Here is a 26,779-nt window from a genome sequence, read left to right as displayed (position 1 = left end):
AGGCAATCAAACGAATACAAAAAAATCTATCTAGAGTCAACCTGATTAAATGATAAATATTTTGACTCTGTTTTTCATTCATTAGCTTGGAAACACCTAGGTTGGCTGAAAGGTCAAAGATGCCAGAAATACCATCCTCCTTCTGGAAGAAGCCTGGCCAAGTGAGAGAAAGAACCAGTTTTCTTAGAATAAAAATTACTGTATCCAGTTTTCCAGGCCAGAAAAACAAATAAAATTGGGGTAAAAAATTTAAATATCAATTGTCTGCTTCTTTCCCTCCTACTAAAACATATAAGACAGTACAACAAAGCAACCTTCCATTTCACTGTGTTCCACTTTCCCTTAGCTCACTGTGCTGCAACCCATATGCGTTCTTGCAGTTCCTTGCCTCAGAATTTTCACACACACATGTCCTCCTCCTGGGATACTCTTCTCATTCGGCCTGGGTTACTTACCCATCCCTAAGGTCTCAGTTTATAGCCCATTTCTGCTCAGGGAAGTGTTCCTTTTAAACTCCCTTCTACTACCCTATGCTTTTTCTTGATAGCACTTAACACTTTGCACTTAACAGATACCCACATAAATAAATGTATAATGTGTCTCACCTTCTAGACTGTAATCAAAAGCTCCCTATTTCTTTTATCTTACACCTAGCCAAGTGTCTGGCACAGCAAACCTTAACACTCAATATTTTTCAGTGATCAGATAAATAAGTAAATATTTGTAATTTTGACTTAAATGGACAGCTAAGAGGCAACAATGGGATTCCAAAGGACTTTGTGATTTTGTGTGAAACCACTCTTCCACCCTTCTCCTTACTGCAATTTGCTACCCATTTAAATCCTGACTAGTCATTGTGGAATTCTCAGAGCAGCAAGAATCATTATTCCTTTAGCTAACTCGTTAGGATTCCATCAGGATTCCATCTTCTACAACATTTTTAGCTGCCAGTCATCTTTCTTACGGCAGTCTTAGATGTCCCTTCCAGGGTACCCGAGTGTTTTTTAAAATTGCAGACCATCATGTTCAACAGAATTGCCCTCATGATGATGTTTTCAATATTTTGAAATAGTATGAGTCCACTATCATCATCCAAAAACGTGCAAAAATGATGACTTCATCATTGCACATGTATAATATCACTACTTGTGCCATGTCATCTTTAGGCACGTCCTGCCTCGCAGTGTTACCAACTGAGTTTCTCTTCTTGGCCATAGTAGATTTTAAATGAAAAATATATGAAAGGTTCTGGGTTAGGAAAGGCAAGAGAAAAGGAGAAACACATTTATTGAGCACATCTGTGCCAGATAGTATACAAATACATACTCAATACATATCAGTCTTCAGAACAACCTTGTGAGACAGGTATTATCCACATTTACACATAAAGGGTCCCTTTTCTGACATTGTATGTTATCTCTTGAATTTTTCTATTGACATTAACTTTCATTTATTTACATTTATCCTCCCTTTATTTTTATCAGTTATAAACCAGAAAAACATATTTCCATTTAATAAATATTAATTTAATAAAATAAGTTTCACAGTATATCAATGGATGATTGAAACTTAGAAGCTGCTATCCTTCCATATCAGATTACATTCTTTTCTAGCCCTTGTTAAAGACTGGGCTACAAAGCCTTCTTGCTTAGTTTCTACATTTCCTATTTATTGTGCACACACACACATACACACACACAGCATTCTTATCACTGTTCTAACATTGACTCTCTAGGCTTAGTCTCCTTAGTCTAATTGGAACTAGGAAGCTAGCTTAATGAACAATACATGTTGAATGTTCTTAATCATGAAATGACTCCTCCATCTTCTAATTAAACGTAGTAACAGAGTTTACCTGTTTCAGAATCAGATAAAAGGGGACCATCTTTCTTTTATCTACACCTAAGGTGAAACTCAGAGGTTTTTCCATTATAGTTCTCTTCCAACCCTACAGGTAAGGCTCAGGACTGAAGAACTTTGTGTCCCTACCACCTTTTCTTGAAGGAGGTGTTGGTCCACATCTGTAATCCTGAGCAAGAAGAACCTTAAATTTTCTTTCCCTTCAACTCTTTTATTGGATTTCTACTCCTTTATTTCATTCCAAATTTTCTGGACCTTGTAATCATCTAGAGAAAAATGTGGTTCCAAAGGAAACTAGCCTAGGATGGGAGGGATGAGCTTATTTGTGTCATGCCCCAACAAATACTGCAGAGTTCTAAAACTTCCTTTGCACATGTCTACCACTTTTACCCAGGATTTCTAGGACTGGAACAGCAGAAGTGCGACTGACAGTATGTCTTAGCTCAGGGTGTGCAGAGTCTCATCCAGCATCATTTAGATTTCCCTAGAAATGTGCAAAGGAAGATCAAGAATCCATGTCCCATTTCTTCCTTTGTGTCCCCTGGAAAGACCATTCTCTGTTCTTATAGGAATTGATTCCAAGAACGTATAATCATGCATGAATGTGCATTGCCCGGGACTCTTCAAAGCATGCTATAGTTGTAGAAGAGGCTCTCCACTCTGATGCCGGCCACAGCTGCATACAGTTCAGGTACCACCAACTCTGGTACTTGTAACACAGCCTTGTCATCTGCAGTTTTAATGGCAACTTCTAGGCGCAAGCGCAGCTCTCTAGGTGAGGGGCGGCCAGCCTCATGCCAGCGCCAGCAGGACTTCATAATACCGTACCTGAGAGGGAAACAAGAGAAGCTGACTTCCTTGACGAGGCAAATGTATGGGGAGCATGTCTCCTCTCCTCACAAACCTTAACAAACAACTCTACAATTCTTTAATTGTCTTCTGTTTGCCTTGCTACTCATATTCTTCCCAGAGAGTGATATTCCTTCTCAACCTTTTTATATCAAGTCTTAATAGCACTTTCTCAACACGTGCTCTTGTATGATAGGGATGACTTAATATTTTCCAAACTAGGGTATGACAGGACAGTTTTATCACTAGACATTGTTTGCTGTACATTGTGAGCAACGTGCAGTAAAGTAACAGGGCTGGGTAGAACTGAACACATATCATTTTTACTCTGATATGAGACAGAGTTTTTAATCATTATATACTGCTGCACATTTTAGGTTGATTTTCATGCTTCATATATCTCCTCATCAAAATGTTACATTCTTTAATGCTTGTGCCTCGAAGCTGCTGCTAGAACTGCAGATGACAAGGCTGTGCTACAAGTACCAGAGGTTGTGGTACCAGGTCAGGTATTTTGTCAGTTAGGCGTCTCTCCCAGTATCAAGACCAGCCTTTTACACATAGAAATGTTTGTCATCAATTTCTTTCTATTGTACCTAGCTCCATCACTATACTATGTGCCTGTGTGTGTGTGTATACTCAAATATAGTTAAGATATTTAAATTTAGTCTGCTTGATGCAGTAATTGTTTATCATAATGAAAACCAAGTGCTGTAGATTTACCCATTCAATGATGAAAACCTTATAAAATAGCAACAATTCTAATAAAAACATTAATATATTCTCTGCTGCCTTCTTATACACAATTTAACCTTCTCTTACCTTCTATAGCAGTTCCTTTTTGAACTTCATTGGTAATAACAGTCTGTGTAATTTTATATTTTTCCATTTCCTGACTCTAGGTTGGTTCACTAACTGTCCCTATCTGCTGATAACACTGGATCCTCCTTCTGCCTTTGTAATTTCTGCTTATCTCCCCTTCCTCTGGTTGGCTTCTGCCACACTGAGAGCTGGAAAAACAGGGAGACAGTCATTTAAAAGTTAAATACTAAATAAGAACTGGTATACTCTGAATGGGTAACTCTAGTGCAATGGGTTTTATGACAGCTGTCTGAACTGTGGCTGGCAGAAGACTGACGTGTAGACTAAACACAACTGTACTTGCATTGGGTTTAGTTTACTTGCCACCTATTTTAGAAGCTTCCCGTGGAACTAAACTATAATAAAATTAGATTCCTAATGTAGTTCTCAGTGTGTGGTGGGGGTATGTGTGTGTATGTGTGAGTATGCATGAGTGTGGATGTCTATGTATATATAACATATATGCATATATAATATATGAGACAGGTGTATTTCACTTCATGGGTTTGGTTAAAAGCTGTACATTGGTACATACAGACAGGCGAGGATCATCTGAGCACTTTGAAAAGGGCATGATTGATAGAGAGCAAAACAACATTTGGCATGACAGAAGAGCAGATCTTTAAAACCCACTTACATGGTACGTGTGCAGCTACTGGGTCTCTTCATGATTTTCCTTTTCTGGAGATGCTGTAGGATGCTGGCAGGAGGGACTTCAGGATACGGCGGTGCCCCTGTCATTATGAAAATAATGAGCACTTTAGGGTCCTCTAAAATACAAACTGTAACTAACACTATTCTTCATCCACTTGGATTGGTTGCTTGCAAAAGATATAGCCGTAGGAAAAATACTACATACGATTCAGTTGCTCCCTGGTGATCAAATATGGATATAACGTAGTGAACTGGGGGGAAAGGTGTTTTGGAGAAAAAAACCTGATAAGTTAGGAGAAACCTGAATCTCTAAGAAAGTAATCAAATAAGACAAAGTAAGACATAAGACCTGTCCTCCACTCTCTGCACATGGGAAGGTGTGCAGTTTCTCAATCAAATGAATTAATAAGTCTGAAGTAAACTTTTTTATGTTTATCCAAGACCACTCTGGGAAGTATCCTTGGGATTTGAAAACATCCTGTGGATTTGGTAATATTTTGGGGAAAATAAAGATGAAGAGAGCAAAAGAAAGGTAAAAAAGGACAGGGAAGAAGGGAGTGGGGCAAGGAGAAAATAATCAGTTTATATGACCATCACGGGAATCAGGCTTTGATAACATGTCGTCCATTTCAAGCCTCAGCACTGTACTGAAACCCTTTCTGAAAGCATACATCATCCACCCCTTAAATAAACATGCTTGCATATTTGCATACAGGTACACACTATTTTGGGGTTCATCCTTACCTAGAGTCACCATCTCATAGAGCAGGATCCCAAAAGACCAGCTGTAAAAGAAACAAAGCCATCTACTTAATTGCTATTTCTGTTTTTCTAAAGAGAGCTCATTTAAGTGTCAGAGGCCTTTAGTAAGAGCCCCATAAAAAAGGCGGATGAAGGAGAATCAAGGATGAGTGTCTGAAAAGCAAAATAACTGCCATTAGAAAGCATTTCTGCTCAATTTCCGTAGATTCGAATCTCTTTTAGGATTGAAGCTATATCTCTATTTACTCTCCTGTATTTTAAACTAATAGATGTTTATTATTTGCAAATGTGTGTGCATATAGTCACACAAACACATTTACCTCAATCACAAAAGCACATTTACCTAAAAATATTCCCTCTGTGTCTCTTTCTTCCTTTCCATCCCTCTCTGCTGAAATTCTAGACTTTATTCTTAGCACAAATCCAACCAAGTTTTATCATTTAGTCACTATTTTCTCAGTAGATTTAATTCCCCAAACCTAGGAAAAATATTACCAGAGCAAGCTTTATATATAGTTGAAATTGGTATTTGCCTAAGCAATATGACTTGAGAGGTGTATAATTCACTATTCTATAATATCATTATTCAATGATTAATATTTTACAGTTAAGTTTATTACCCCCAGACGTCTACTGAAAAGCAGATGTCAGTGAAGCAGCAATGGAAATCTCATAACTGACTCATCCTATTAACTGATATTCTAAATTTCCTCTGCTGCTCATGGCATTCATGACTAGCAGGATGTTCTACATTATATCTATTCACTTCTCCAAGCAATTGAGTTATATGGCTACCAAAAGTCAATTGTGATTCTTTATGATCCTGTTAATGTCAATTTTACATGTAATTGCAATTATATGTAGTTATATAGTCAATTAGATATTTTATATACTGATTACATGAAAAAAAGTGTTATCGGCCGGGCGCGGTGGCTCAAGCCTGTAATCCCAGCACTTTGGGAGGCCGAGACGGGTGGATCACGAGGTCAGGAGATCGAGACCATCCTGGCTAACACGGTGAAACCCCGTCTCTACTAAAAAATACAAAAAACTAGCCGGGCGTGGTGGCGGGCGCCTGTAGTCCCAGCTACTCGGGAGGCTGAGGCAGGAGAATGGCGTGAACCCGGGAGGCGGAGCTTGCAGTGAGCTGAGATCCGGCCACTGCACTCCAGCCCGGGTGGCAGAGCGAGACTCTATCTCAAAAAAAAAAAAAAAAAAAAAGTGTTATCTTCCTTCAAACTAAGTTGAATGTTTTGAAAATTATTTATAAAAATAAACTGCTGAAAAAGAAAGTGTTGTCAAATTGTGTGAGGGAGACAACTGTAGAAAACTGGGAAAAGTAACATCAAAAGTCTGCAAACAATTTCATAATTATTTTCAGGTTTCTCATGCTACCTAAAATCATTCTGAACTGGAACTCAAAAATAAATCATTCTTATTTACACTAAAAGATACTATTTACACTAAAAGAACAACATACAACTTCATTTGGGAGACTCATCCTTATAAAAAGAAGCCTCGCCCCTCCTTGAAAAAAACAGATAATCTACATTTATAAGTTTTATGTTAAAATAAGTTATTGAAGGTATGCATGTTTCTTTTTATTTTAACAATGTATGTTAACTGGCAATTTGGTTATGTGGACCTACCTCCTTCAGATAAAAGAGACTTTACTAGATTAAGTCCTCGGATATTGATGTGAATAATCTTTTCATTTTTTTTTTTTTCTAATTAAGGCTGCTAATCTAATACAGAAGAAGTACTTGAGGCTGGGCGTGGTTGCTCATGCCTATAATCCCAGCACTTTGGGAGGCTGAGGTGAGAGGATCACTTGAGCCCGGAAGTTTTAGGCCAGCCTGGGCAACATGGTGAACTTTGTCTCAAAAAAAAAAAAAAAGAAAGAAAGAAAGAAAAGAAAAAAAAAAAAAAAGCCAAGTGGGGTGGTACATGCCTACAGTCCTAGCTTCTAGGGAGGCTGAGGTGGGAGGATCGCTTGAGCCTGGGAGGTGGAGGCTGCAGTGAGCTGTGATCATGCCACTGCACTTCAGCCTGGGCAACACAGTGAGATCCTGCCTTAGAAAAGAAAGAAAAGAAAAGGTTGAAAAACTACCAAAAAGGACTGCAGACAGATGACAAACATGAACTCTGTCACATAACATTTCTGCTTGAGAGTATGCCTGATTTCTAAGTAGAGATTATATTTGTAGAAATAATTGGCAACAGATCAAATCATATTCAGGGAGAACACCCAAGTCATGAAGAAAGTAAACTCAGAGTCCAGGAATAAACCATACACATCTGCTCTGATGCCAGCAGGTCTCAGGAGAAGCCGTTCTGGGGCAAGCCACTTGAGAGGTGTGGTTTGAGTAGAGGAGATGGCTCCTCGGGTGTAAACTTCATAAGCCAGGCCCAATCCACAGAGCTTAGCAGTGAGATCACTTTGGATCAGGATATTCCTGGCTGCCACATCCCCATGGAACAGATGCTTATCCTGCAGGAATTCCTGTCAAGATAAAATCAAATATGATCAGCTGTCTGAGATCACAGCTTGGGTCACAGACAAGGAGAGACAGTCCTAGGAATCTTCAAAAACACAAGGACATTTTCTACTCTGAACAAGTCTCATTAATAATGATACGTCACTTCCAAAGCATGCTAATGAATAGCACGTTTCTGTATTGTGTTTAGGAATACCAAATTGAGCAAATAATTCAAATGACATTAATACTGGATTTTGAAAATATAATCACCTCCGTGTTAAACACTGACCCCTGCTTGATTTTCCTTTCCCATGAGAAAGGACCCAGCTAGACACTGGAGAAGGGAGTAGATTCCAAGTTTCTTCCTTTTTTCTTTTTTTCTTTTTTTTTTGAGACAGAGTCTCATTCTGTCGCCCAGGCTGGAGTGCAGTGGCGGGATCTCAGCTCACTGCAAGCTCCGCCTCCTGGGTTCATGCCATTCTCCTGCCTCAGCCTCCTGAGTAGCTGGGATTTCAGACGCCTGCTACAAGCCCAGCTATTGTTTTGCATTTTTAGTAGAGACAGGGTTTCACCGTGTTAGCCAGGATGGTCTCAGTCTCTTGACCTCGTGATCCGCCCACCTTGGCCTCCCAAAGTGCTGAGATTATGGGTGTGAGCCACCGCACCCGGCCTGATTCCAAGTTTCTAGCAGTAGTCCCCAAAACAATGTAATACATACCAAAATTGAGTATCATAATGAAAAATTTACATACATATCTCACTTTTTCCCCTAAAATAACTGCATGAGTTGAATTCAGAAATTCTCTTTTAGATAAATTGAAATGATTACAAATGGCCACAGAGTTATTAAGTGGTACTGACCAGAACCAGGTATTATAATTCATAGGATATACTATGTAAAGTCTACTAAAAATTCTCAAGTCAGTCTGCATATTGGAATTGCCTGAGAGCTTTTTAAACATAAGATTTTCACCCCAGATTTACTAAACCAAAATGTAAGAAGAAAGACCTGGTAACCTACATTTTTAAGACGTATCAAATTCTAGAACAGCCAACAGAGCATCAGAGAGCTATGGCACCCTATGATAATTGATTTTTGGAGTCATTTCCGATGGCATCAAACTATTCAAGACATAAGGAGAAGCTGCAAAACTATATATGACTGAAGACCTGGAGATTGAGGGCTGTAATTACTAAACAAGGATGGTATAGAAAATCAAAATGTAAAGGTGATAATTTCCAATCACTGATGATAAAGAAAACTAGCAGTTTTCTGTGTCTGGTGAAGCTTTAAAATAAGAAATTATACTGCCATGATAAGAATTAAAGAATGTAACTGACTTTGAGGTTGTTAAAAGTAAGAAAAACATAGTATGATATTGCCTTGTAACAGGTAGCACAGGGTCTTGATGAATGCACCAGTTTGACCAATTCATCCCTGTACGGCACCTCTGCAATTGTGGCTCTGAATACAGGGTAGGCTGTATCCTGACACTCTTTATCAAGGGAACATACCAACGAGGCCATCCAAGCACCATAGACAATATTCCCGTATATGATGTGTACTCTCCCTTGACCCATAGGAGCTTCAGCCATAACTATTACTCCTTACCCACCTTAATCCTTTTTTTCTAACCTTTTCCTGATTCCACTTAGATCCCTATATTCCACACCTCAAGGTGGCAAGATAAATCAAATATTTAAAACAGCAGCTTCACAGAGCCCTGATTTTCCATAGCAAATGTTAATTTTAAACACAACTATTGAAATAATTTCATAGAAATGGACATAGAAAGTTCCTGGGTAATTCTGGTAAAGGTAAAATTTTTATCTTAAACCCTGAGTTCTTTGTCTTATCTCTTTAAGTTGTTTTAAAATAAAGGAATTATCCAACTGTTGCTCTTCTCATTCATCCTTTTCCACTTGTTCCTTAATCATTTTATAATTATATGTACTCCCTGTCACATTCAGTATCAAAGCAAGACTCTAACCAAACATGTTCTGAACTAGTTTTTCTTGTTTTTCAGTTACAAAATTGCATACTTCCTTCTGGTTCTGTCGCCTTTCCCCCATTCAGTTTCTCTTTCTGTATCTTTTCCCTACTTGCTTCCCTATCCATCTCTTTTAATTCTATTATTAGTACATATGGGGATGTAAAAGTATCAGGTAAATGGGCGTATACCTCTTGGCCCCGGCTGTTGAATTTTAGGACTGAAAAATCTTTAAAATCCTTCCTGTTCCTTGTATAAACCCTAAGTTGACTACTTTCTTCCTGAAATTACCAATAATGTAGTAAATTATCTAGATAAATCCCTAAAGAAGGGACTAAAAACAATTTATCCATGCTTGAGTTTCTGCTCCCTAACTTCTAATTTTCTTTAGAACATATACACCACTTGAGAATATTAATATGAGAAATATGGCATAAAAAACAAGGCTAACAAGAAAATGTCACACCATCAGTTGTCATTTTGCGTCGTCTTACCAGTGCCAAAAGGACCTGCTTTCCAATGTGATATACTTGTTTTTCTGTGAGATCATAGAGAAGACCATCCATGGTCATCACATCCTAAAGAGACAGGGGGGAAAAAAGCCATTATGTCAAAATGGCACTAACAGATTTGGAAAAGAAATAAAGTTGGGCAGAGATACTCTGAAATGCAGTTACCAAAGCAAAGAAAAATATAAGGGCTAATGTTCAAAGTGAGGCTGATGTGGGAGATTTTCAGATAGGCAGAGAAATAAAACGATCAACTGGACTGGAAAAACAATGACAGACATAGATGAATAGCAGGTAAGTAAGGCAAGTATCAATAAGACTATCCACTGAATAAAACAGCAGTTTTTCTGGGGCTCTGTGTGAGTGTGTGTGTATGCACATGTGAGCACACATGTGTTCATGATTAATTTAGCACATTAACTGAATGCATCTTTATTGAATGCCTGAAATGTCCCTTATTCCATGTTGGGAACTGAGAATACAAGCATGAGTAAAATAGCATGGCTGCTGCCTTCTGGAGCTTGTTGTGTGACAGGCACATGTGAATCGGAATCAAATAATCACACACAAATAAATCGTTACATATCTGTAAGTGCCATAAAGGAAATGTACAAAGTGCTAAGAGAGCACATGATCGCGGGCAGAAGAGAGTTGATTGAGTTGGAGGGACAGGGAAATTGTTTGATGAGATCTGAAGGATGAGTGGAAATTAACTATGAAAAGAAGAGAAGAGAGAAGTTTCGTGGAACAAGAAAAACATATAAAGATAATCTGAAATAGAGCTGCGTGGTATTTTTGAAAAATGGAAAGAAGCTAGTGCAGTTAGAGGACAAAACAAGTTTTAGATGAGTGACCTCTTTAAAAAGTTTAAAATGCCTAAATACTTGCAATTGTCCTACTGACAACACTGGATGGAAGACAAGAACAGGGTCCTTTTCTCATACACATTCAGTTGTACAATAATCAGCGTATGAAGGACGTTCAAAGAATATTGAACTTGCTCATTAGCAAGTGAGAAACTAGGGAAACAGGTAACACTTATCAAAGAGGAATGTAGAACATGAGAAATTGTAAGGAAAAGGACATCCATTTGAGGCTAAAAATGTCTGAACATTTTAATTTTAAAAAACATGAGTTTGAGCTACAAAAGTTTTACAAGCTAAATTTCTCCCTGAGTTTGCCCCACCATACTATGGTGATGTTACAGAATGGAAAACACACTTAATAACCACAACAAAATTACAATCATTACCAAAAATACTCATGTCATTATATAATTATCTTTAAAACAGCTACCATTTTGAGTGCTTACTCTGTATGAACCACCATTTTCACATACATAATTTCTTGTATTTTTTATAATAATTATTACTCCCATTTTACAGATTCAGAAAACTCAGTAACAGAAAGGTGACTTGCTCAGTCACATAACTAGTAGGAGGTGAAGCCTAAAGTCCATGCTCTAAACTTGTACTGTCCACTCTGTGCTCACTAGCCACATGTGGCTATTTAAACTTCTATTACTTAAAGTTAAATAAAATTTAAAATTTAATTTCTCCATCACATCAGCCACATTTCAAGTGTCTAGAAGCTATCTGTGATTAGTGGCTTATCATATTGGATGGAGCAGTTATAGAACATTTCTATAATTACAAAAAGTTCTCTTATTCTGTCATGCTATTATAATGTCTCTGCATTTTGTCATTTGTCACACTAATTGACATGTGAAAAGCTAATCAACAAGGTAAGCCTTAACCTCCTAATACCTCTGCCCTACTGCTCACCCGCCGACAGGTCCAGAGAAAGTTGAGCAGGTCCCCATGGACCACATCCTCCAACACCATATAGAGTGGCAGCTTTTCAGTGCAGCAGCCTTCCAGCTGCACTAGGTTCTTGTGTTTCCCCAGGTATTGATGGAATTGGATTCGCCCTAAGAAATCTTGTACCTCATGGAGCCCAGCTGGTTCTGTAGAGGATGCAAGAGCCAGGCAGTGAGCAGTCAGCACATCCTCGATGAGTGGGAGGCAGGGAGCAGGAGGCAACTTAAGACGGTAATTCTTAAGGCCCCACATGGGAGTGAATGTAGGCAAAAATAAATACAAAGGGGACCAATTAGAAGAAGATGATGCTTAATATCACTGATCTTTTATCAAAGGTAACACAGAATCATAATTATTAGAACTGGATAGGCTTTCATCTGCCTAGAGAGATAGTCTGTTTGCATTAAAAAGTTATCACTGTCTAGTCCTTTGGATTAATACCCTTGCTTGTCTTATCTTTGTTCTATGTATCCACCATTACTGGCCCATATCACGAAGAAGAAAGAGAGAGAAAGAAATATAATATAAGCTGGGTTCAATGGCTCACGCCTGTAATCCCAGCACTTTGGGAGGCCGAGGCTGGTGGCTAAGGTCAGGAGTTCGAGACTGGCCTGGCCAATATGGTGAAACCCCATTTCTACTAATAATACAAAAATTAGCTGGCCATGGCAGCACATGCCTGTAAGCCCAGCTACTCGGGAGGCTGAGGCAGGAGAATCACTTAAACCTGGGAGGCGGAGGTTGCAGTGAGCCCAGATCGCACCACTGCACTCCAGCCTGGGTGACAAGAGCAAAACTCCATCTCAAAAAAAAGAAATATAATATCAGGAAAGGGTATCAAAGAATAAAGTAAAATGAGGAAACAACCTCAGAATCCTAGTCCAAGTAACATCCATTGTGAAAAAAAATCAGTTTTAACAGCCTCCATAGCAAAGAAGAGCTAGGGAACCTAGGATGCAAGGATGTTTTAACGTATGCAAATCAATTCTGTGACATACCGCATTAACAGAATAAAGTATAAACCTCATATGATCATTTCAATCAATGCAGAAAAGGCATTTGATAAAATGCAATATCCTTTCATGATAAAAACACTACACAAACTAAATACAGAAGGAATGTACCTCAACACAATAAAGACTGTGTAAAAACCCACAGCTAACATCTTACTCATCATAACATTGTACTTATTCGTGGTAGTCATTTTAGTTATTATTTGGAGATTGGGTGAGGATTCACAAATAAACAATTTGTGTAATTAAAAAAGGGCTGGGCGCGGTGGCTGAAGCCTGTAATCCCAGCACTTTGCGAGGCCGAGGCGGGCGGATCATGAGGTCAGGAGATCGAGACGATCCTGGCTAACACGGTGAAACCCTGTCTCTACTAAAAGATACAAAAAACTAGCCGGGCGAGGTGTCGGGCGCCTGTAGTCCCAGTTACTCGGGAGGCTGAGGCAGGAGAATGGCGTAAACCCGGGAGGCGGAGCTTGCAGTGAGCTGAGATCTGGACACTGCACTCCAGCTTGGGCGACAGAGCAAGACTCCGCCTCAATAAAACAAAAACAAAAAAAAAAAAAAGAGGACACCAAGAAAAACATTTCTGTCTCAAGTTTCCACTCTATTTCCTTTTTCTGTACACAGTTGTGATCACAACGGTTAGTCAACATCTCAATGTTCACAAAGCCTGTTAATATTTACTGTTAGGGGAAGGGGAGTCAAACACTTCTTGTTTTACCTTTTAAAGCCTTGAGAATAACACTCTTGGACTTAGAAGTGTCCCCAGTGTTCATATTGGCTCTCAAGATAGGCCCATAGCTACCGTTGCAAATCTGCTCCACAACTTCAGAGAGTTGCTCCCGCGGCACCTGCAGCTTAGCCAGGGCAGGTGTAGCTCCCAGAAAGTTTTCCACTGATGTCTCCTTAAGTGGCAAAGCCACATTTCCTCCATGTCCAGCTGCTTCCCAGCTTAGGTCCCTAGACGGAGGGACAGGGGCAGTGTCTAGAACAGAGAGATGATGTCAACCAGTTTTTCCCTGCCCTGGGGATTCCAGAAAGCAGACCCTGAAACAAACTGGCAAGCAAGTTCCTTCGGCAGTTTCCTCTCTGGCCAATGTGGAGTTGTCTTCTGATGCTTCTCTATAAACCAGCATCAATGCCAAGTTTGTAGAACCTTTACGATAATCCCCATTACTTCTTAAGACAACTCAAGAAGGACCGTAGGAAAGTGGTCATGACACTTCCTTTCTGCCTTCCTTCCTCTGGGTTACAATTGAGTAGTCCCCATGAGTGTGGGATGGAGACAATTAGGGAAGTTCCTGAATGGGAATCCAAACCACAGAGGCCTAAAGGTGGAGGTAACTGCCAGTGAGAACTGTCATTTAAGTCAGACAAATGGCTTTCAAAGTTGGAGGAAAGGTATGGATAATTAATCAACTTTAAGCTATGGTTAGTCTTCCTCCCTCAAGTTACCCCAAAAGTCAAGTTATTTCATATATCCTTGAGTCTCGGTTAAAAAAGTCTTGGGTACTTTCTCCCTCCCTTGGCCAGCAAAAAAGAGAGGTTCATCCTTCCTATTAAATCTACATTTATTAATTTATTCAACAAATACCACTTATTACATGCCAGGTACTGTTCTAAGTGTTGGGAACAGGCAAAGTCCAGATTCACCTGAAGATTACTTTCTAGTGAGAGGGGAGAGGAAGCAGGTAATAATATATCAAGCAATTAATGTTGTGGAGGAAAATAAAAGATGGAGAAGAAGCTGAGTGTGGTGCCATGAGCCTGTAATCCCAGCTACTGGGGAGGCCAAGGCAAGAGGATCTCCTGAGCCCAGGAATTAGCATTCAGCCTGAGCAACATAGCGAGACTCCATCTCTTAAAAAAAAAAAAAAAAGGCCGGGCGCGGTGGCTCAAGCCTGTAATCCCAGCACTTTGGGAGGCCGAGACGGGCGGATCGCGAGGTCAGGAGATCGAGACCATCCTGGCTAACACGGTGAAACCCCGTCTCTACTAAAAATACAAAAAAAACTAGCCGGGCGAGATGGCGGGCGCCTGTAGTCCAGCTACTCGGGAGGCTGAGGCAGGAGAATGGCATAAACCCGGGAGGCGGAGCTTGCAGTGAGCTGAGATCCGGCCACTGCACTCCAGTCAGGGCAACAGAGCGAGACTCCGCCTCAAAAAAAAAAAAAAAAAAAAAAGGCAGTGGGGAGAAGCAACACCAGTGAATCAGTCACCTATGTTATATATGAAGGTCAAGAAAGGCCTTTATGATGAGATAACATTTGAGAAAGGCCTGGAAGCACCTAGGGAGCAAACCATGCTGGTGTCAGGGAGAGTACTGTAGGCAAAGGGAGCAAAAATTGCAAAAAGCATTAAGCAGGGAGCATACCTAGAATAGCTGAGAAACAGCAAGGAAGCCACTGTAGCTGGAGCCAAGTGGGATCATTGGAGAGTAGTAGGAGATAAGGCCAGGGAGGCCCAGATCATGTAAGGCCATGGAAAGTATTTTGTCATTTTTCATTCTGAGCAAGATGGGAGGTTACTGCATGTGTGTGTGTGGCAGAGAGATTTCAATCTGACAACTAACAGGACTGACTATTAAAAGACTCATTCTGGCCCTTCTATAAAGGAGTAGGGGCAGAAGCAGGGAACGTTAAGAGTGTGTTGCAGTGATCTGTGAGATGTGAGAGTAACTTGGGGTTATTTCGAAAACAGGGTAACAGTGTTTGCTTATGGATTAGATATGGACTATGAGAGAAAGAAGGGAGTTAAGGATATCGTCAAGGTTTGCGACTGAAAACACAGAAGACAGGACTTGCCCTTTACTAAGACAGGCAAGACTATTTGGGGAGGACATTTGTGAGAGAATTTCAGGACCTTTGTTTTGGTCATATTACATATGAGATTTGTATTCTATTGAAACTGCGCAGTAGGTGGGTTAATATGAGAATCGAGTTCAAGGGATTATCATTGGAATAGAAAACATATTTGAATCCATAAGACTAAAAATTATAACATTTAGGAAGTGGCTTTAGTTTTTTTAAGTATTTCAAGAAAAAAAGTTCAAAACTGTTTCAAATGCTTTTGACAGATCAGGTAAGACGAAGACTAAGAATTGATCATTGGACTTGTCAACAGAGCTGTCATTGATGACCTTGGAAAGACTTGTTTTGGCAAAGTGGTAGAGATAAAAACCTTATTTTAGTGGGTTCAGAAGAGAATGTGATGAGTAGAAGTACTAGAAGTGAGTTTAGACAACTTGTTTGAGAAGTTTTCTATAAAAGTGAAGTATAAGAGAAGTGGGATAAAATTTAAAGAAAAACTAAGGATTAGCCACTATAGAGTTTCATATTATTATGAGAGTTTTCTTTTTCCTTCTTTTTACCCTGAGTTTCATGTATGAGCTGATTCCCTTTTATTATATGCTCAGTGGAACTCTGGAACAGACTGTTATCATCTACTTAGCACTTCAAAGACTATTAAAATATGAAGGCCCCTCCTTTCCATCATATATCCTGGAGGCAAAGATTAGGAATGGAATGTATCATAGGGTGATATGTCATCCTCCTAGGATGTTAATAAAGCCCTGGACTTTACCCCCTTAGGTCTTTCTCCTAGGTCCTTAGGCACTCATATAGTCCAACAGGAATAGAAACAGTTTTGATAGTCCAATAGGAATAGAAACAGGTTATATGAGGTTTTTTCTTGTACACTCTTTTTTCAGTCAGTAAGCACATGTTGAATTCCAACTCAGGACTTCCTAGAAAAGAGATCACCCCCCTCTCAACTCCATGGGAGGGAACCCATGCCTCTCTCATTGCAGGTACCTAGACTTCTAGACATGGGCTCATTGAAACTTAGACCATACTTTTTCCTAATCTCCATCTTCTTTAAGCCCCTGCCCAGCCCCAAAGTTTGAGCTTTACCTCGAGGTCCAGGATGGTGCTGTTGAGTTCTTTGTTCTCTGATAAAAAGCCACAGGATGACCCCAAGAAGGATGAGGAAGATAGTAACCAAGAAAGTTGGGACGATAATCACTTCATACTGCTTCTCCTGGATAACTGGGTAGGCAATCACATAGGAAGAGAAGAGAATGAAGAAGAAGCCTAACCTGGCGTTCATGCAATTTCCCCTATGCACCAGCAATCAGCTCATCATACATGAAAACGTCATCTCTTCTACCTTCCCCTCTACTTCCATTCAACAGAAACACTGCTGGGAGTAACTCTCTAATCCGAAACCCCAGTGGCCCTGTTTCTTAGCCCATCAAATGTACATGACGTTGCTTCTGGCAGTTTTCTTACCAAGATTGAAGATGCAGCATCTGGATCGCTGATTAGCACTCACCCTCTCCCCAAAAAGACAATGGCTTCTAGTCCCCATCCTTTTATCACCACTGTCTTCATTTCTACTGGAAATCAAATCATCCTCCTTCTAGAATCTATCCAGACCTTAGCCTTCATAATTCTACAATCAGAGGATAGACATCTGTGGAATCTGTACTTACCACACAATTTGTCACTGAGACTGCATTCCAGGAGCATCCGTGTCATGCCCATTGCCACAGGGCTGTCCTCTTCCCTGCTAGGCCCACAGAGAATGTACAGAGCACAGCTGTGAGTAATTCCTAAGGATTGAGTGGTTTTTGAAAAAAAAATAAAATGAATGAAAAAAAAATACATGAAACACAGACAGAATTTTAAACTGCCTCTACAGATTGCTAGTTAGGTAATTGGCTACCTCTCTGAGTCATCCGTTTATCTCTATCTACCTAGCTGACATTCAGGTTGGAAGAACCCTCCCAACCTTCTCCTTTCAACATTTCTCTTTTCTCTATCATACAGCAAAGACAGCTCTGATCTGCTCTTCTCCTTTCATTCAATTGTTACTGAAATTATGTTAAAGTCTCCCCTCCCACCTGAGACTTCTGCTCCCATGATCAAGTACAGATTCGCAACATCCATCTGAACTGGGATCCATGGGTTATGTAGGCATGATCTACCTCCCCTACAGTATTAAGCATGTCTAATATATTTTTTTAGCTGTGCATCACATTTTTTAAGCAAAACATTTTTTTGAAGTTGGGATCTTGCTCTGTAGTCCAGGCTTGAGTGCAGTGGTGTGATCACGGCTCACTGAATTCTCAAATTCTCGGGTTCAAGTAATCCTTCTGCCTCAGCCCGCCGAGTCTCTGGAATTACAGGCACAAGCTACCATGTCTAGCTCTAAAGAAAACATTTAATTTCATTTTTACACACAGTTAATTCAGATAATGAATAAAAAATTGACAGATGTCAAAGGATATGTATTACACATTTGCTTTATTTCTCTGAAATATCCGCACCCTCATAAGCAATGAACAGACAGCATTTATCAATGAAAACTATTTAGGCCGGGCGCGGTGGCTCAAGCCTGTAATCCCAGCACTTTGGGAGGCCGAGACGGGCGGATCACAAGGTCAGGAGATCGAGACCATCCTGGCTAACACGGTGAAACCCCGTCTCTACTAAAAATACAAAAACTAGCCGGGCGAGGTGGCGGGCGCCTGTAGTCCCAGCTACTCGGGAGGCTGAGGCAGGAGAATGGCGTAAACCCGGGAGGCGGAGCTTGCAGTGAGCTGAGATCTGGCCACTGCACTCCAGTCCGGGGTGACAGAGCGAGACTCTGCCTCAAAACAAAAAAAAAGAAAACTATTTAATTCCTCATCCCTCGAAGCTTCAAGGTGCTTCCTCTGCTCATATCAGATATAGACATGGACACTGATTGCTACCAGGATATAAAGGAAGTATCAGTACCAAGCCACCTTCTCTTTCTCTCTTAAATAAAAAGAAAATACATTCATATGATTCAAAAAATAAAAATGTAAAATAGGATAGCATAAAAATCTTTCTCCCACCCCATTCTTTTCCATTTATCCAGTTCTTAACTCTCCTCCAGTCTCCTCCAAGTAGACTCTAGTTATTAGTTTCTTGTTGGTCTGGCAATGGATTCTTTATGTGTATGACTGTTAAGTCTATATAATATAATCAGTACATATTTCAAATAACACCCCCAGAAACCTGGTTCTTTCTTTCAGAAGAGAACTCATGTTTACCACTCTCCCATCCCTCTCCTAAATTTATATTTTGCCTTTGCTTGACAAGACACGCCCATGGTTCTATAGTCAGCAAAGCCTACTTCTTTAATTCTGATTAACTTGAAAGAAAATACAGTGATTTTTCTCCTAAATAAGTCTAAATATGCCATCCAGTTTTGGAGTGACTTGATAAAAACATAAAACAAAAATCAGAAGCACAGCTTATATAATATGCCACTATATTATACAGGTGTTACATTGGCCATATTGTGCTGTCCTCTACTATTACATTACGCATTGTTTTTATTATTGATACTAACCACAGTGTTATTTACTGAGGTAGAATCTCTCAGTGCCTGAAAGATCTATGTAAAGAAGCCTCCCAGATTCTGCCTTACCTGTTTTCCACTCTTCCTGGAGCACCATGAACTTGTATGTGTGGTCAATAGTTAAGCAATTCCCTTATAACTCAAGAGAGACAAAACTGTGTAGTTGGTTGACAAAAGCCCAGGTAGGCAGCAAAGTAGCCAGCGGGTGGAAAATTTGCACAGAAGAGGGAAATTCTTATCCTTACCCTTATTCTTAGAACGGGATCTAAGAAGTCGATGAATAGTTAGATAGCAAAGTCCACCGTATCTAGTGTGTAAACCAAAAAGGCAAGGAGAAATGTGGCTGAGAAAGTTTTCACAATTCACGAGGCCACATGGAAGGACTGGCACTCGTGATGAAACTTTCAAGAAACAGACTCTTAAGAGAGTGGCACAAAGGAAAAGGTCTGAAAAATAAAACACTGGATCAGTAGGGTGAATTCAGGAAGGCTATTAGAAAATTCATCACTGCTGTTTTCATTCTTATTTTCCTTTCCTTTGCTTCCTTTTTAGTGGATTATCAGAAGTAATTATTTTCATTCACGGAGCAGCCAGTTTAACCAGTTTGGCTTTCTGAGGAGGAGGTTCTCAGCATACTCCCTCTTACCACAGCACAAGTGGAAAAAAGGGTCAGTCAGTAGCTAGCTCAGACTCGTGAGCTCTGCCCAGAAAACAAACTACACACCCACTGATACATACTGAAGGGAGTTGTTTAAAGCCATGTGTGTACATGTACCCCAACATGGGTACAGTGAACTGCTCATGGAGGGTATCCATACTCAACCATATGCACCTGGCCAAACACACCTATCCCTGATAACTCAAACTCGTGCTTACACCCTTACACTGACTATCACACCTATCACAGAGCACTCACCTTTGGAGACACTATGGCCTGCTACTGCATTTCCTGAACCAGGTTCTCACCATCACATTTACTTGTACATAAGTCGTTTAAAGAGGCAAGGCTTATGGATATCTCGCAGCCCAGTGAAATTGGATGCTAGCGCAAGCAGATCAATGATGAGGCCCACTCAATGTATAGAATGATGAGGCCCACTCAATGAAACTGTTTTCCATACGTGTATACAGTAAGCCCTTTCTGATGGTTACAGTTTAGGTAGAGGCATATGCAGTGTACCAGTTGAGTCTAGGATTTTTAGGGCATACACACCGGGCACACCCACATATCCATGAACGCTAATGTGGGAAACCTCACCACAAAGAGGCCACCAAAGCTCATACATCAGAGAATGCTTGTATTTACTTGTAACAGCAATATTCCTCTCTACATCACTTTTTTCCTTGAAATTCACACACAGAAACCACATGGCTTTGCCTGCCCACTCTGACAAGCTGAGAAAAGGCATGCCTTGATGCCAAAACCCTCAAGGATGACTTTTCCCATGGGTTCAATTCTGGCCCACCTGACCACTAGAAGGATACTTCTGACCAAGGTTCCTGTTCAGTCTGACCGATACTCCACTCCCTTTCATTGTATCTAAATACTTTTCCCAATATGTCAGAGAAAATATGTAGGCTACTGCTTCTTCTCTTAGCTGAACTGTAAAGTTCTTAACACTATAAAGCATTATCCACAGTTCTCTATTGAATGTTATGAATAATGAAATCCATGGCTTTGGAACCAAGGGTCTAGTGGAATTGTAATATATTTTATTCTGACAACTATGTTTGATAGTTGTAAAATATGTTTGTACGTACTTTGCCTCTAGTTTACATAATCCTATATTTACAGAGCCAAACCTCTTCAGGCAGGGTTCGAATTAGAACAATAATATCATCTCACTGGTAGTTATCATTCCTAAATTTTCTCTCATCAGTTGCTTCAGACTTTCTCTTAGCATGTTAAAGTTTTAACTCCCCTCTTTAATTGGGAATCCTGAGGAGAAACAGTGCAATGAAGGAGATACAAAGGGAAGGAGAATGAAAGTAAAATGAGGAGTAAAGTCCACGCTAAATCTTTACAGGACTATAGTCTGAAGACCATAAAAGCTCATGAATATAACTATAACGAAATTGAACTAAATAGTAATATTAATTCTCTAAACTTTCACACATACAATACAAGCATAATGTCACACTGCATTTAAGCATCTATTTTAATTCACACGATATTCTATTTGCAACCATAACACAACTCTTATTAAGTGGCATTTCTTTTCAGTTAGCACAATACAGTCTCCCAGACACAATCTGCAATTTACTCATGACTTTCCAGAGTAAACTCTTTTTACTAAAATATACCTAGGCATAAGACTTCTAAAATCAGATTTGCTGTACTCTGCCTGCTTACGTGTGGTGAAAAATTCCATGATTGAACTCACTAGAACATCTGGCTCTGTTCCAGTAGGGTACAATTAAATCCGTTGTGCCAGCCTCACCTTCAAGCTTACTGCTTGCTTATCAACACATGCGGATCTTCTAGCCATGTTCTTTTTAGATAGACAAGTGATCCACCCTCCCAAGTGGATGCCATATGGGTCAAGGAAGTTATTAACGGCTTTGGGCTATGAGGCAGACGACTCAAAGACTAAAAGTGAGGAGGGTAAAATATATGGAGGTAGCAGCCCCTAGCCTGAAACAGTCTGCCTTCTTGTACAGTCAGTCTTTCATCCTTACCCTTGAGCTATCTGGAAAGAAAAACAAAACAAAAACAAAAAACCAAACCAAACCAAAACCAAAACAAACAAACAAAAAACATGTTTAATGGGCTGAACATATTAATTTGGAAGTGAGACAGAGAACAATGCTCAGATCTAAAGGATTTGAGAATTACTTGTTACCAACATCCTATAAAACAAGCTTCCTGTTTGCCGATCTAATAAACCTGTGTTTGGTAACTACGGTGTGCCAGGTATTGTGCTAGGCACTTTCATACAAAGAAGGCAAGGCAGAAACTGAAGGGTTAAGTTATGAATTAGTGATTAAGTTATAAATTGGCCACTTTTTTTTTTTTTTTTTTTTTGAGGTGGAGTCTCGCTGTTGTCGGCCCATGCTGGAGTGCAATGGCGTGATCTCGGCTCACTGCAACCTCTGCCTCCCAGGTTCCAGCAATTCTCGTGCCTCAGCCTCCCAAATAGCTGGGATTACACGTGCGTGCCACCATACCCAGCTAATTTTTGTCTTTTAAGTAGAGACGGGTTTTCACCATGTTGGCCAGGCTGTTCTCGAACTCCTGACCTCAGGTTATCCGCCCGTCATGGCCTCCCCAGGTGCCGGGATTATAAGCATGAACCACCGTACCCCGCCAAATTAGCCACTTTTTTAAAAAAATGGCAGAGCAAGGTTGCACACCCAGGTCTTTTACTTACAAACCCAATGTTCTTTATACTATTTCCTTATACATATATACTTGTCTTTCAAATGAGCAAGACCAACAAGGTCAAGAAGGAATTACATTAGAATCCAAAAGAATCATGGAAACCACAAGGCTGAAACCAAATTTTACTAACAAATGCACTCTAATTTGGAAAGAATGGATGAATTGAATCTGCCTGTAAGGGTGTCCTATAGGAACCTCATAGGGACATAGATGACATCTGCATGTCTGTCTTTAAAGTATATTCTGAAAACAGAGGTAGAATCAGATTTTTTTTCCCAGTATTCACCAGATTATGCCACCTTGGATTGTTTCCTTTGTTCATTTTCCTGGGTCTGATCCCCAATCCTATTTCTATCTTCTGCTTTTTGAGTAAAACAATCCGGTTCTTAGGACTAGCCATCTTTCACTGAGAGCATGAGGGTCAGGAAGAGGCCAGAAATTGCAGGGCACAGGGCACTGGCCTAGGAATTAGGGTCTTCATGCGGCTCTCTCAGTGCCCCAGGCTCGACCTTTCTAGGGAAACAAACCAGTGAGAGGACACAGAGTGCACGGAAGGGCACACTGGAGACGTGATTCTTTTTAAATCCAGAGAAGCATATTGGTATAGATAACTTGCCTTACGCCCTGTGATATCTCCTAGTGTGGGTGACGCAGGGAGGAGGTTACCTAAGAGAGGTTATCTTGTCCTCTCACTCTTCTCAGATATTGAGAAATTGTGCTTATTCTGATCTTTGCCCTCCCTCATCTTCCCAGAGACCCAGGGATCAAAACGAACTTTGAAACTCTAGGGAAAGTGTTCCAAAGGGGTTCTCATAGGGAAATCCCTTTCCACCATGGTGCCTAGGAGTCCCTGAGCCTGTTTCAACAGATCTTTTGACTCACTGGTGCTCACCAGATTATGACATCTGAGGGCTATCAGCTTTTCTTGCTTCCTATTTTTACCTATCTCCAGAGATTCCTGAAACATACGATATATAGTTGAGATGAGGAAGCTTAATCTGTATCCTGGTACCTCACAAAGTTTACTTTGTAAAGGAGCAAAGTGATTGGAAGCCAGGCCCCATCACATCTAGGTAAGAAACGCAGTGCTCACAGACACTTACAAACAGCATCAGAGTTTAAATATGGTTTCACAGATAAACACATTTTATTTCCTTTGAGGTATTATACAAATTCAAAACAGCTTATTTTTATCATAATTATCTTGCTATTTTTTATGTGCCCAATTCCATAATCCTTCATCTACCAGTTTCAAACAAAAGCCCAGAAATAGCATATCTTAAACTAAATATTCTCCTGCTGATTACTTTCTCTTCCTGAGATTCCTAACGAATAACAACTTCCCCAGCTCCTCAGTTTCCGCAGCTCAGAATAAGGGCTATCATCAGCAAGAGGGAAACGCCTAGAACACACAACGCCACTCCCACTCAGTACAGGATTATCTCTGATCCATCCGCGTCTCCTTTTCCTACCTGATTAATGCACCAGAAGACGGCTTGGGGCTGCTTTCAAATACCTTGTTCTTACTGTTGTCAGTGACCTTGCATTTCCAAGGATCGGTGCTCTTCTTTGGTATTCAGTCTGCTGGGTTTTTCCTTCTAAGGAAGATTTTGGGTTCTCTAAAAGTCTCTTGGAAGTCTCCCCCCATAAGTGAGGAGATCTGTTTTGTTTTCTGGCCACTTTTCCAGGCTATCTAACACACTGCCCCCTGGCAGAGAGGCCGGCCCAAGCTGAGGAGGACTGAAGGAGGACAGGCTACACAGGCTGTAGGGGCACATATACACATACAGGCACTTTCTTTTTTTTTTTTTTTTTTTTTTTTTGAGACGGAGTCTCGCTCTGTCGCCCAGGCTGGAGTGCAGTGGCCAGATCTCAACTCACTGCAAGCTCCGCCTCCCGGGTTCACGCCATTCTCCTGCCTCAGCCTCCCGAGTAGCTGGGACTACAGGCGTCCGCCACCACGCCCGGCTAGTTTTTTTTGTATTTTTAGTAGAGACGGGGTTTCACCATGTTAGCCAGGAGGGTCTCGATCTCCTGACCTCGTGATCCGCCCGTCTCGGCCTCCCAAAGTGCTGGGATTACAGGCTTGAGCCACCGCGCCCGGCCCATACAGGCACTTTCTCATTCTCTGATAAATGAGACCCGGGCCCAGGCAGACAGAGAGATGTGGTCATGAGGTTTCACCATCAGAAAGCTAACTCAGCTGCTGCTCACCTCAGTGCTGTGCCGGACAGGGTGTGTCACTATAAAAGTTCTATATGTAGAATGTAATTCCAGGTAAACAATAACAAACTCCTGGTAAGCGGAAAAAGACACCCCTGGAACACATAACCTCCTGCCTCATTCTGCACAGCCAGTATTTAAGGGCAGGTTCCCCTCCCTAGGGTGTGGGTCAGCGTGGTTCAGAGCTGGGCAGTCCACGAATTAAGGGAAGTGAAGTCAGCCCTGACTTAGTGCCGTAATAACAGAGTGAGAGGTTTGAAGTTCTAGTTCTGGTTGGGTGGGTGATTCATTCGGCATCCGGAAGCATGTCACCTGACCTTGCCATTCCTTGCCTTCCTAGTTTAGGAAGCAGGAAACGTGCATGTCTCCTAAGGGTTGTGTGTCTCTCTCCTGCTGCAGAGAGCAGCAGGAAGTTTATCAACTGGAAAACGGGCATGCCAATCAATAAGTACCCTCAGCCAGTTATGCTACCTCTGCTTGTCCCTGCAAGAGCTCCCAAATTTTGGAGGCTTCCTTGCATCCACATCTTCCCACCCATATCATGGCAGCCGTGGAATCTGATAGGTATCTATTCCTACCCTTACCCTGCATACAATTTCCTATGCTCTAATGGTAAGAAAAGGGGCTTTGGAGTTTGGCTTCTGTTTGAATCTCATTTCTGTCATTCATTATGACTTCGTATAGGTATTTTAACTTTGTGAACCCCTGTTTTCCCATATGTGAAGTGCTGCTGATGATATCTACCTACCAGGGTTGTTGAGAGCTGCATAGCATAATTTCTGTAAAATACCTAAAACATTACCAGAGCCATGGCGGATCATCAATATGTGTTGCTGTCCCTCTTCCTCCCTTACTTCTTCACTTGCCTTTCCAGTTGGGAAACAGTCACACAGCTGTATCAATCAGGTAAACATGTATAACCAAAAATAACAAAATGAAACAAAAAATCTTTGATCTGAATATTTATAATATTTGTGGATGTAAATATACTCATCTCCATGTACAGAGAGGGAGTTAAAGTAATCAAAAAGTTAATGCAGGATTTAAAACTTCTTATACTTCAATTAGGTGTCATTTCACAGCAAAAATAGTGCAGCTGCCAGTAGATATCTGAATTTAACAATCACGCTGAGGAAGAGAGATTTAAACCAGATAAATCAAATAGCATAATGCTGTAAACTAAGGTATAGAAATGGAAAGAATGCTAGATAGTGGTATGGTATTTATCAGGGAAAATGTATCAGCACCTGCCTGATTTCTTCTGCCTCTAAATTTTTCAGCTCCTCGTACTGATTCCACTGATAATACTTATATTCTGGCTAATTTCCACCCAGTTCCTGAACCAATTCTGATGAGGGCATTATGGCAATCAGCAGTCTCAGTCATCTTCATCCTCTTTATCTTACATACTTCCCAATTTGGGGAAGATGTAGTCTATCCGCTTCCCAAAATCTGCCCAATTACTCATGCTTGTTAACAGAACTCTCTCAAATCTGGACCCCTCACCTGAATGCCACACAAGTCGATGAGGCCTTGTTGTCCTCTCTTTGCCTAAATCAATCCTAAGTAAGATTGAAATGTTGCTTTATACTCTGATTACCGTGCTCTTGCTACTAATACAAAAGCCTCCCAGATAAATGCAACCACAATGGTCAAATGCCTCTTTACTGACCATCATCCTGCTCCACTCTACTTCATTCCTACCTCATTCACACCCCTGAACCCCATTGCCTTTTTTTCGGCCGACCACACTGAAAACCTGAGTTGCTAAATCTTGCCTGAATTTTACTCTAAAACTGGACCATTCATTTGAGACAGCTCTACTTCTTCCCCTTCTACAATCTAGTGAGTTTATCTCACATCATTCCTTCGGGGGCCAGCCTTATTCCAAGTCATTCACTCAGATGTTAAATAACTAATCAAAAAAGTTATTAAATATGTTTTGCTATGAAGGAGAAGTTTAAGGTGCTATAAAAAAGGTGCAA

General features: G+C 40.6%; 1 protein-coding gene across 2 annotated transcripts in view; it reads right to left on the bottom strand.

Annotated features, from left to right (window-relative positions):
• Window positions 1-1,253: 1,253 nt before the first annotated feature.
• STYK1 (serine/threonine/tyrosine kinase 1) overlaps window positions 1,254-26,779 on the bottom strand; it is a 56,459-nt gene continuing 30,933 nt past the window's right edge. Inside the window, exons 1-9 of one of the 2 annotated variants that reach the window (XM_033222899.1) lie at window positions 17,292-17,948; window positions 16,711-16,845; window positions 13,521-13,784; window positions 11,751-11,932; window positions 9,952-10,035; window positions 7,281-7,489; window positions 4,969-5,009; window positions 4,208-4,304; window positions 1,254-2,688 (exon numbers count right to left, since the gene is read on the bottom strand). In XM_033222899.1, coding sequence (XP_033078790.1) covers window positions 2,484-2,688; window positions 4,208-4,304; window positions 4,969-5,009; window positions 7,281-7,489; window positions 9,952-10,035; window positions 11,751-11,932; window positions 13,521-13,784; window positions 16,711-16,845; window positions 17,292-17,466 — 1,392 coding nt within the window. In that variant the 5' untranslated portion in view covers window positions 17,467-17,948 and the 3' untranslated portion in view covers window positions 1,254-2,483. Of the gene's footprint in view, window positions 2,689-4,207; window positions 4,305-4,968; window positions 5,010-7,280; window positions 7,490-9,951; window positions 10,036-11,750; window positions 11,933-13,520; window positions 13,785-16,710; window positions 16,846-17,291; window positions 17,949-26,779 lie in introns of those variants that run through there. The other variant, XM_033222900.1, reaches the window with a different exon arrangement.

Source organism: Trachypithecus francoisi, unplaced genomic scaffold (assembly GCF_009764315.1).
Source record: "Trachypithecus francoisi isolate TF-2019V2 unplaced genomic scaffold, Tfra_2.0 Lachesis_group11, whole genome shotgun sequence".
NCBI classification, from domain to species: domain Eukaryota; kingdom Metazoa; phylum Chordata; class Mammalia; order Primates; family Cercopithecidae; genus Trachypithecus; species Trachypithecus francoisi.
Note: the sequence above shows the minus strand (reverse complement) of the source record. Positions and strands in the feature narration are given on the sequence as shown.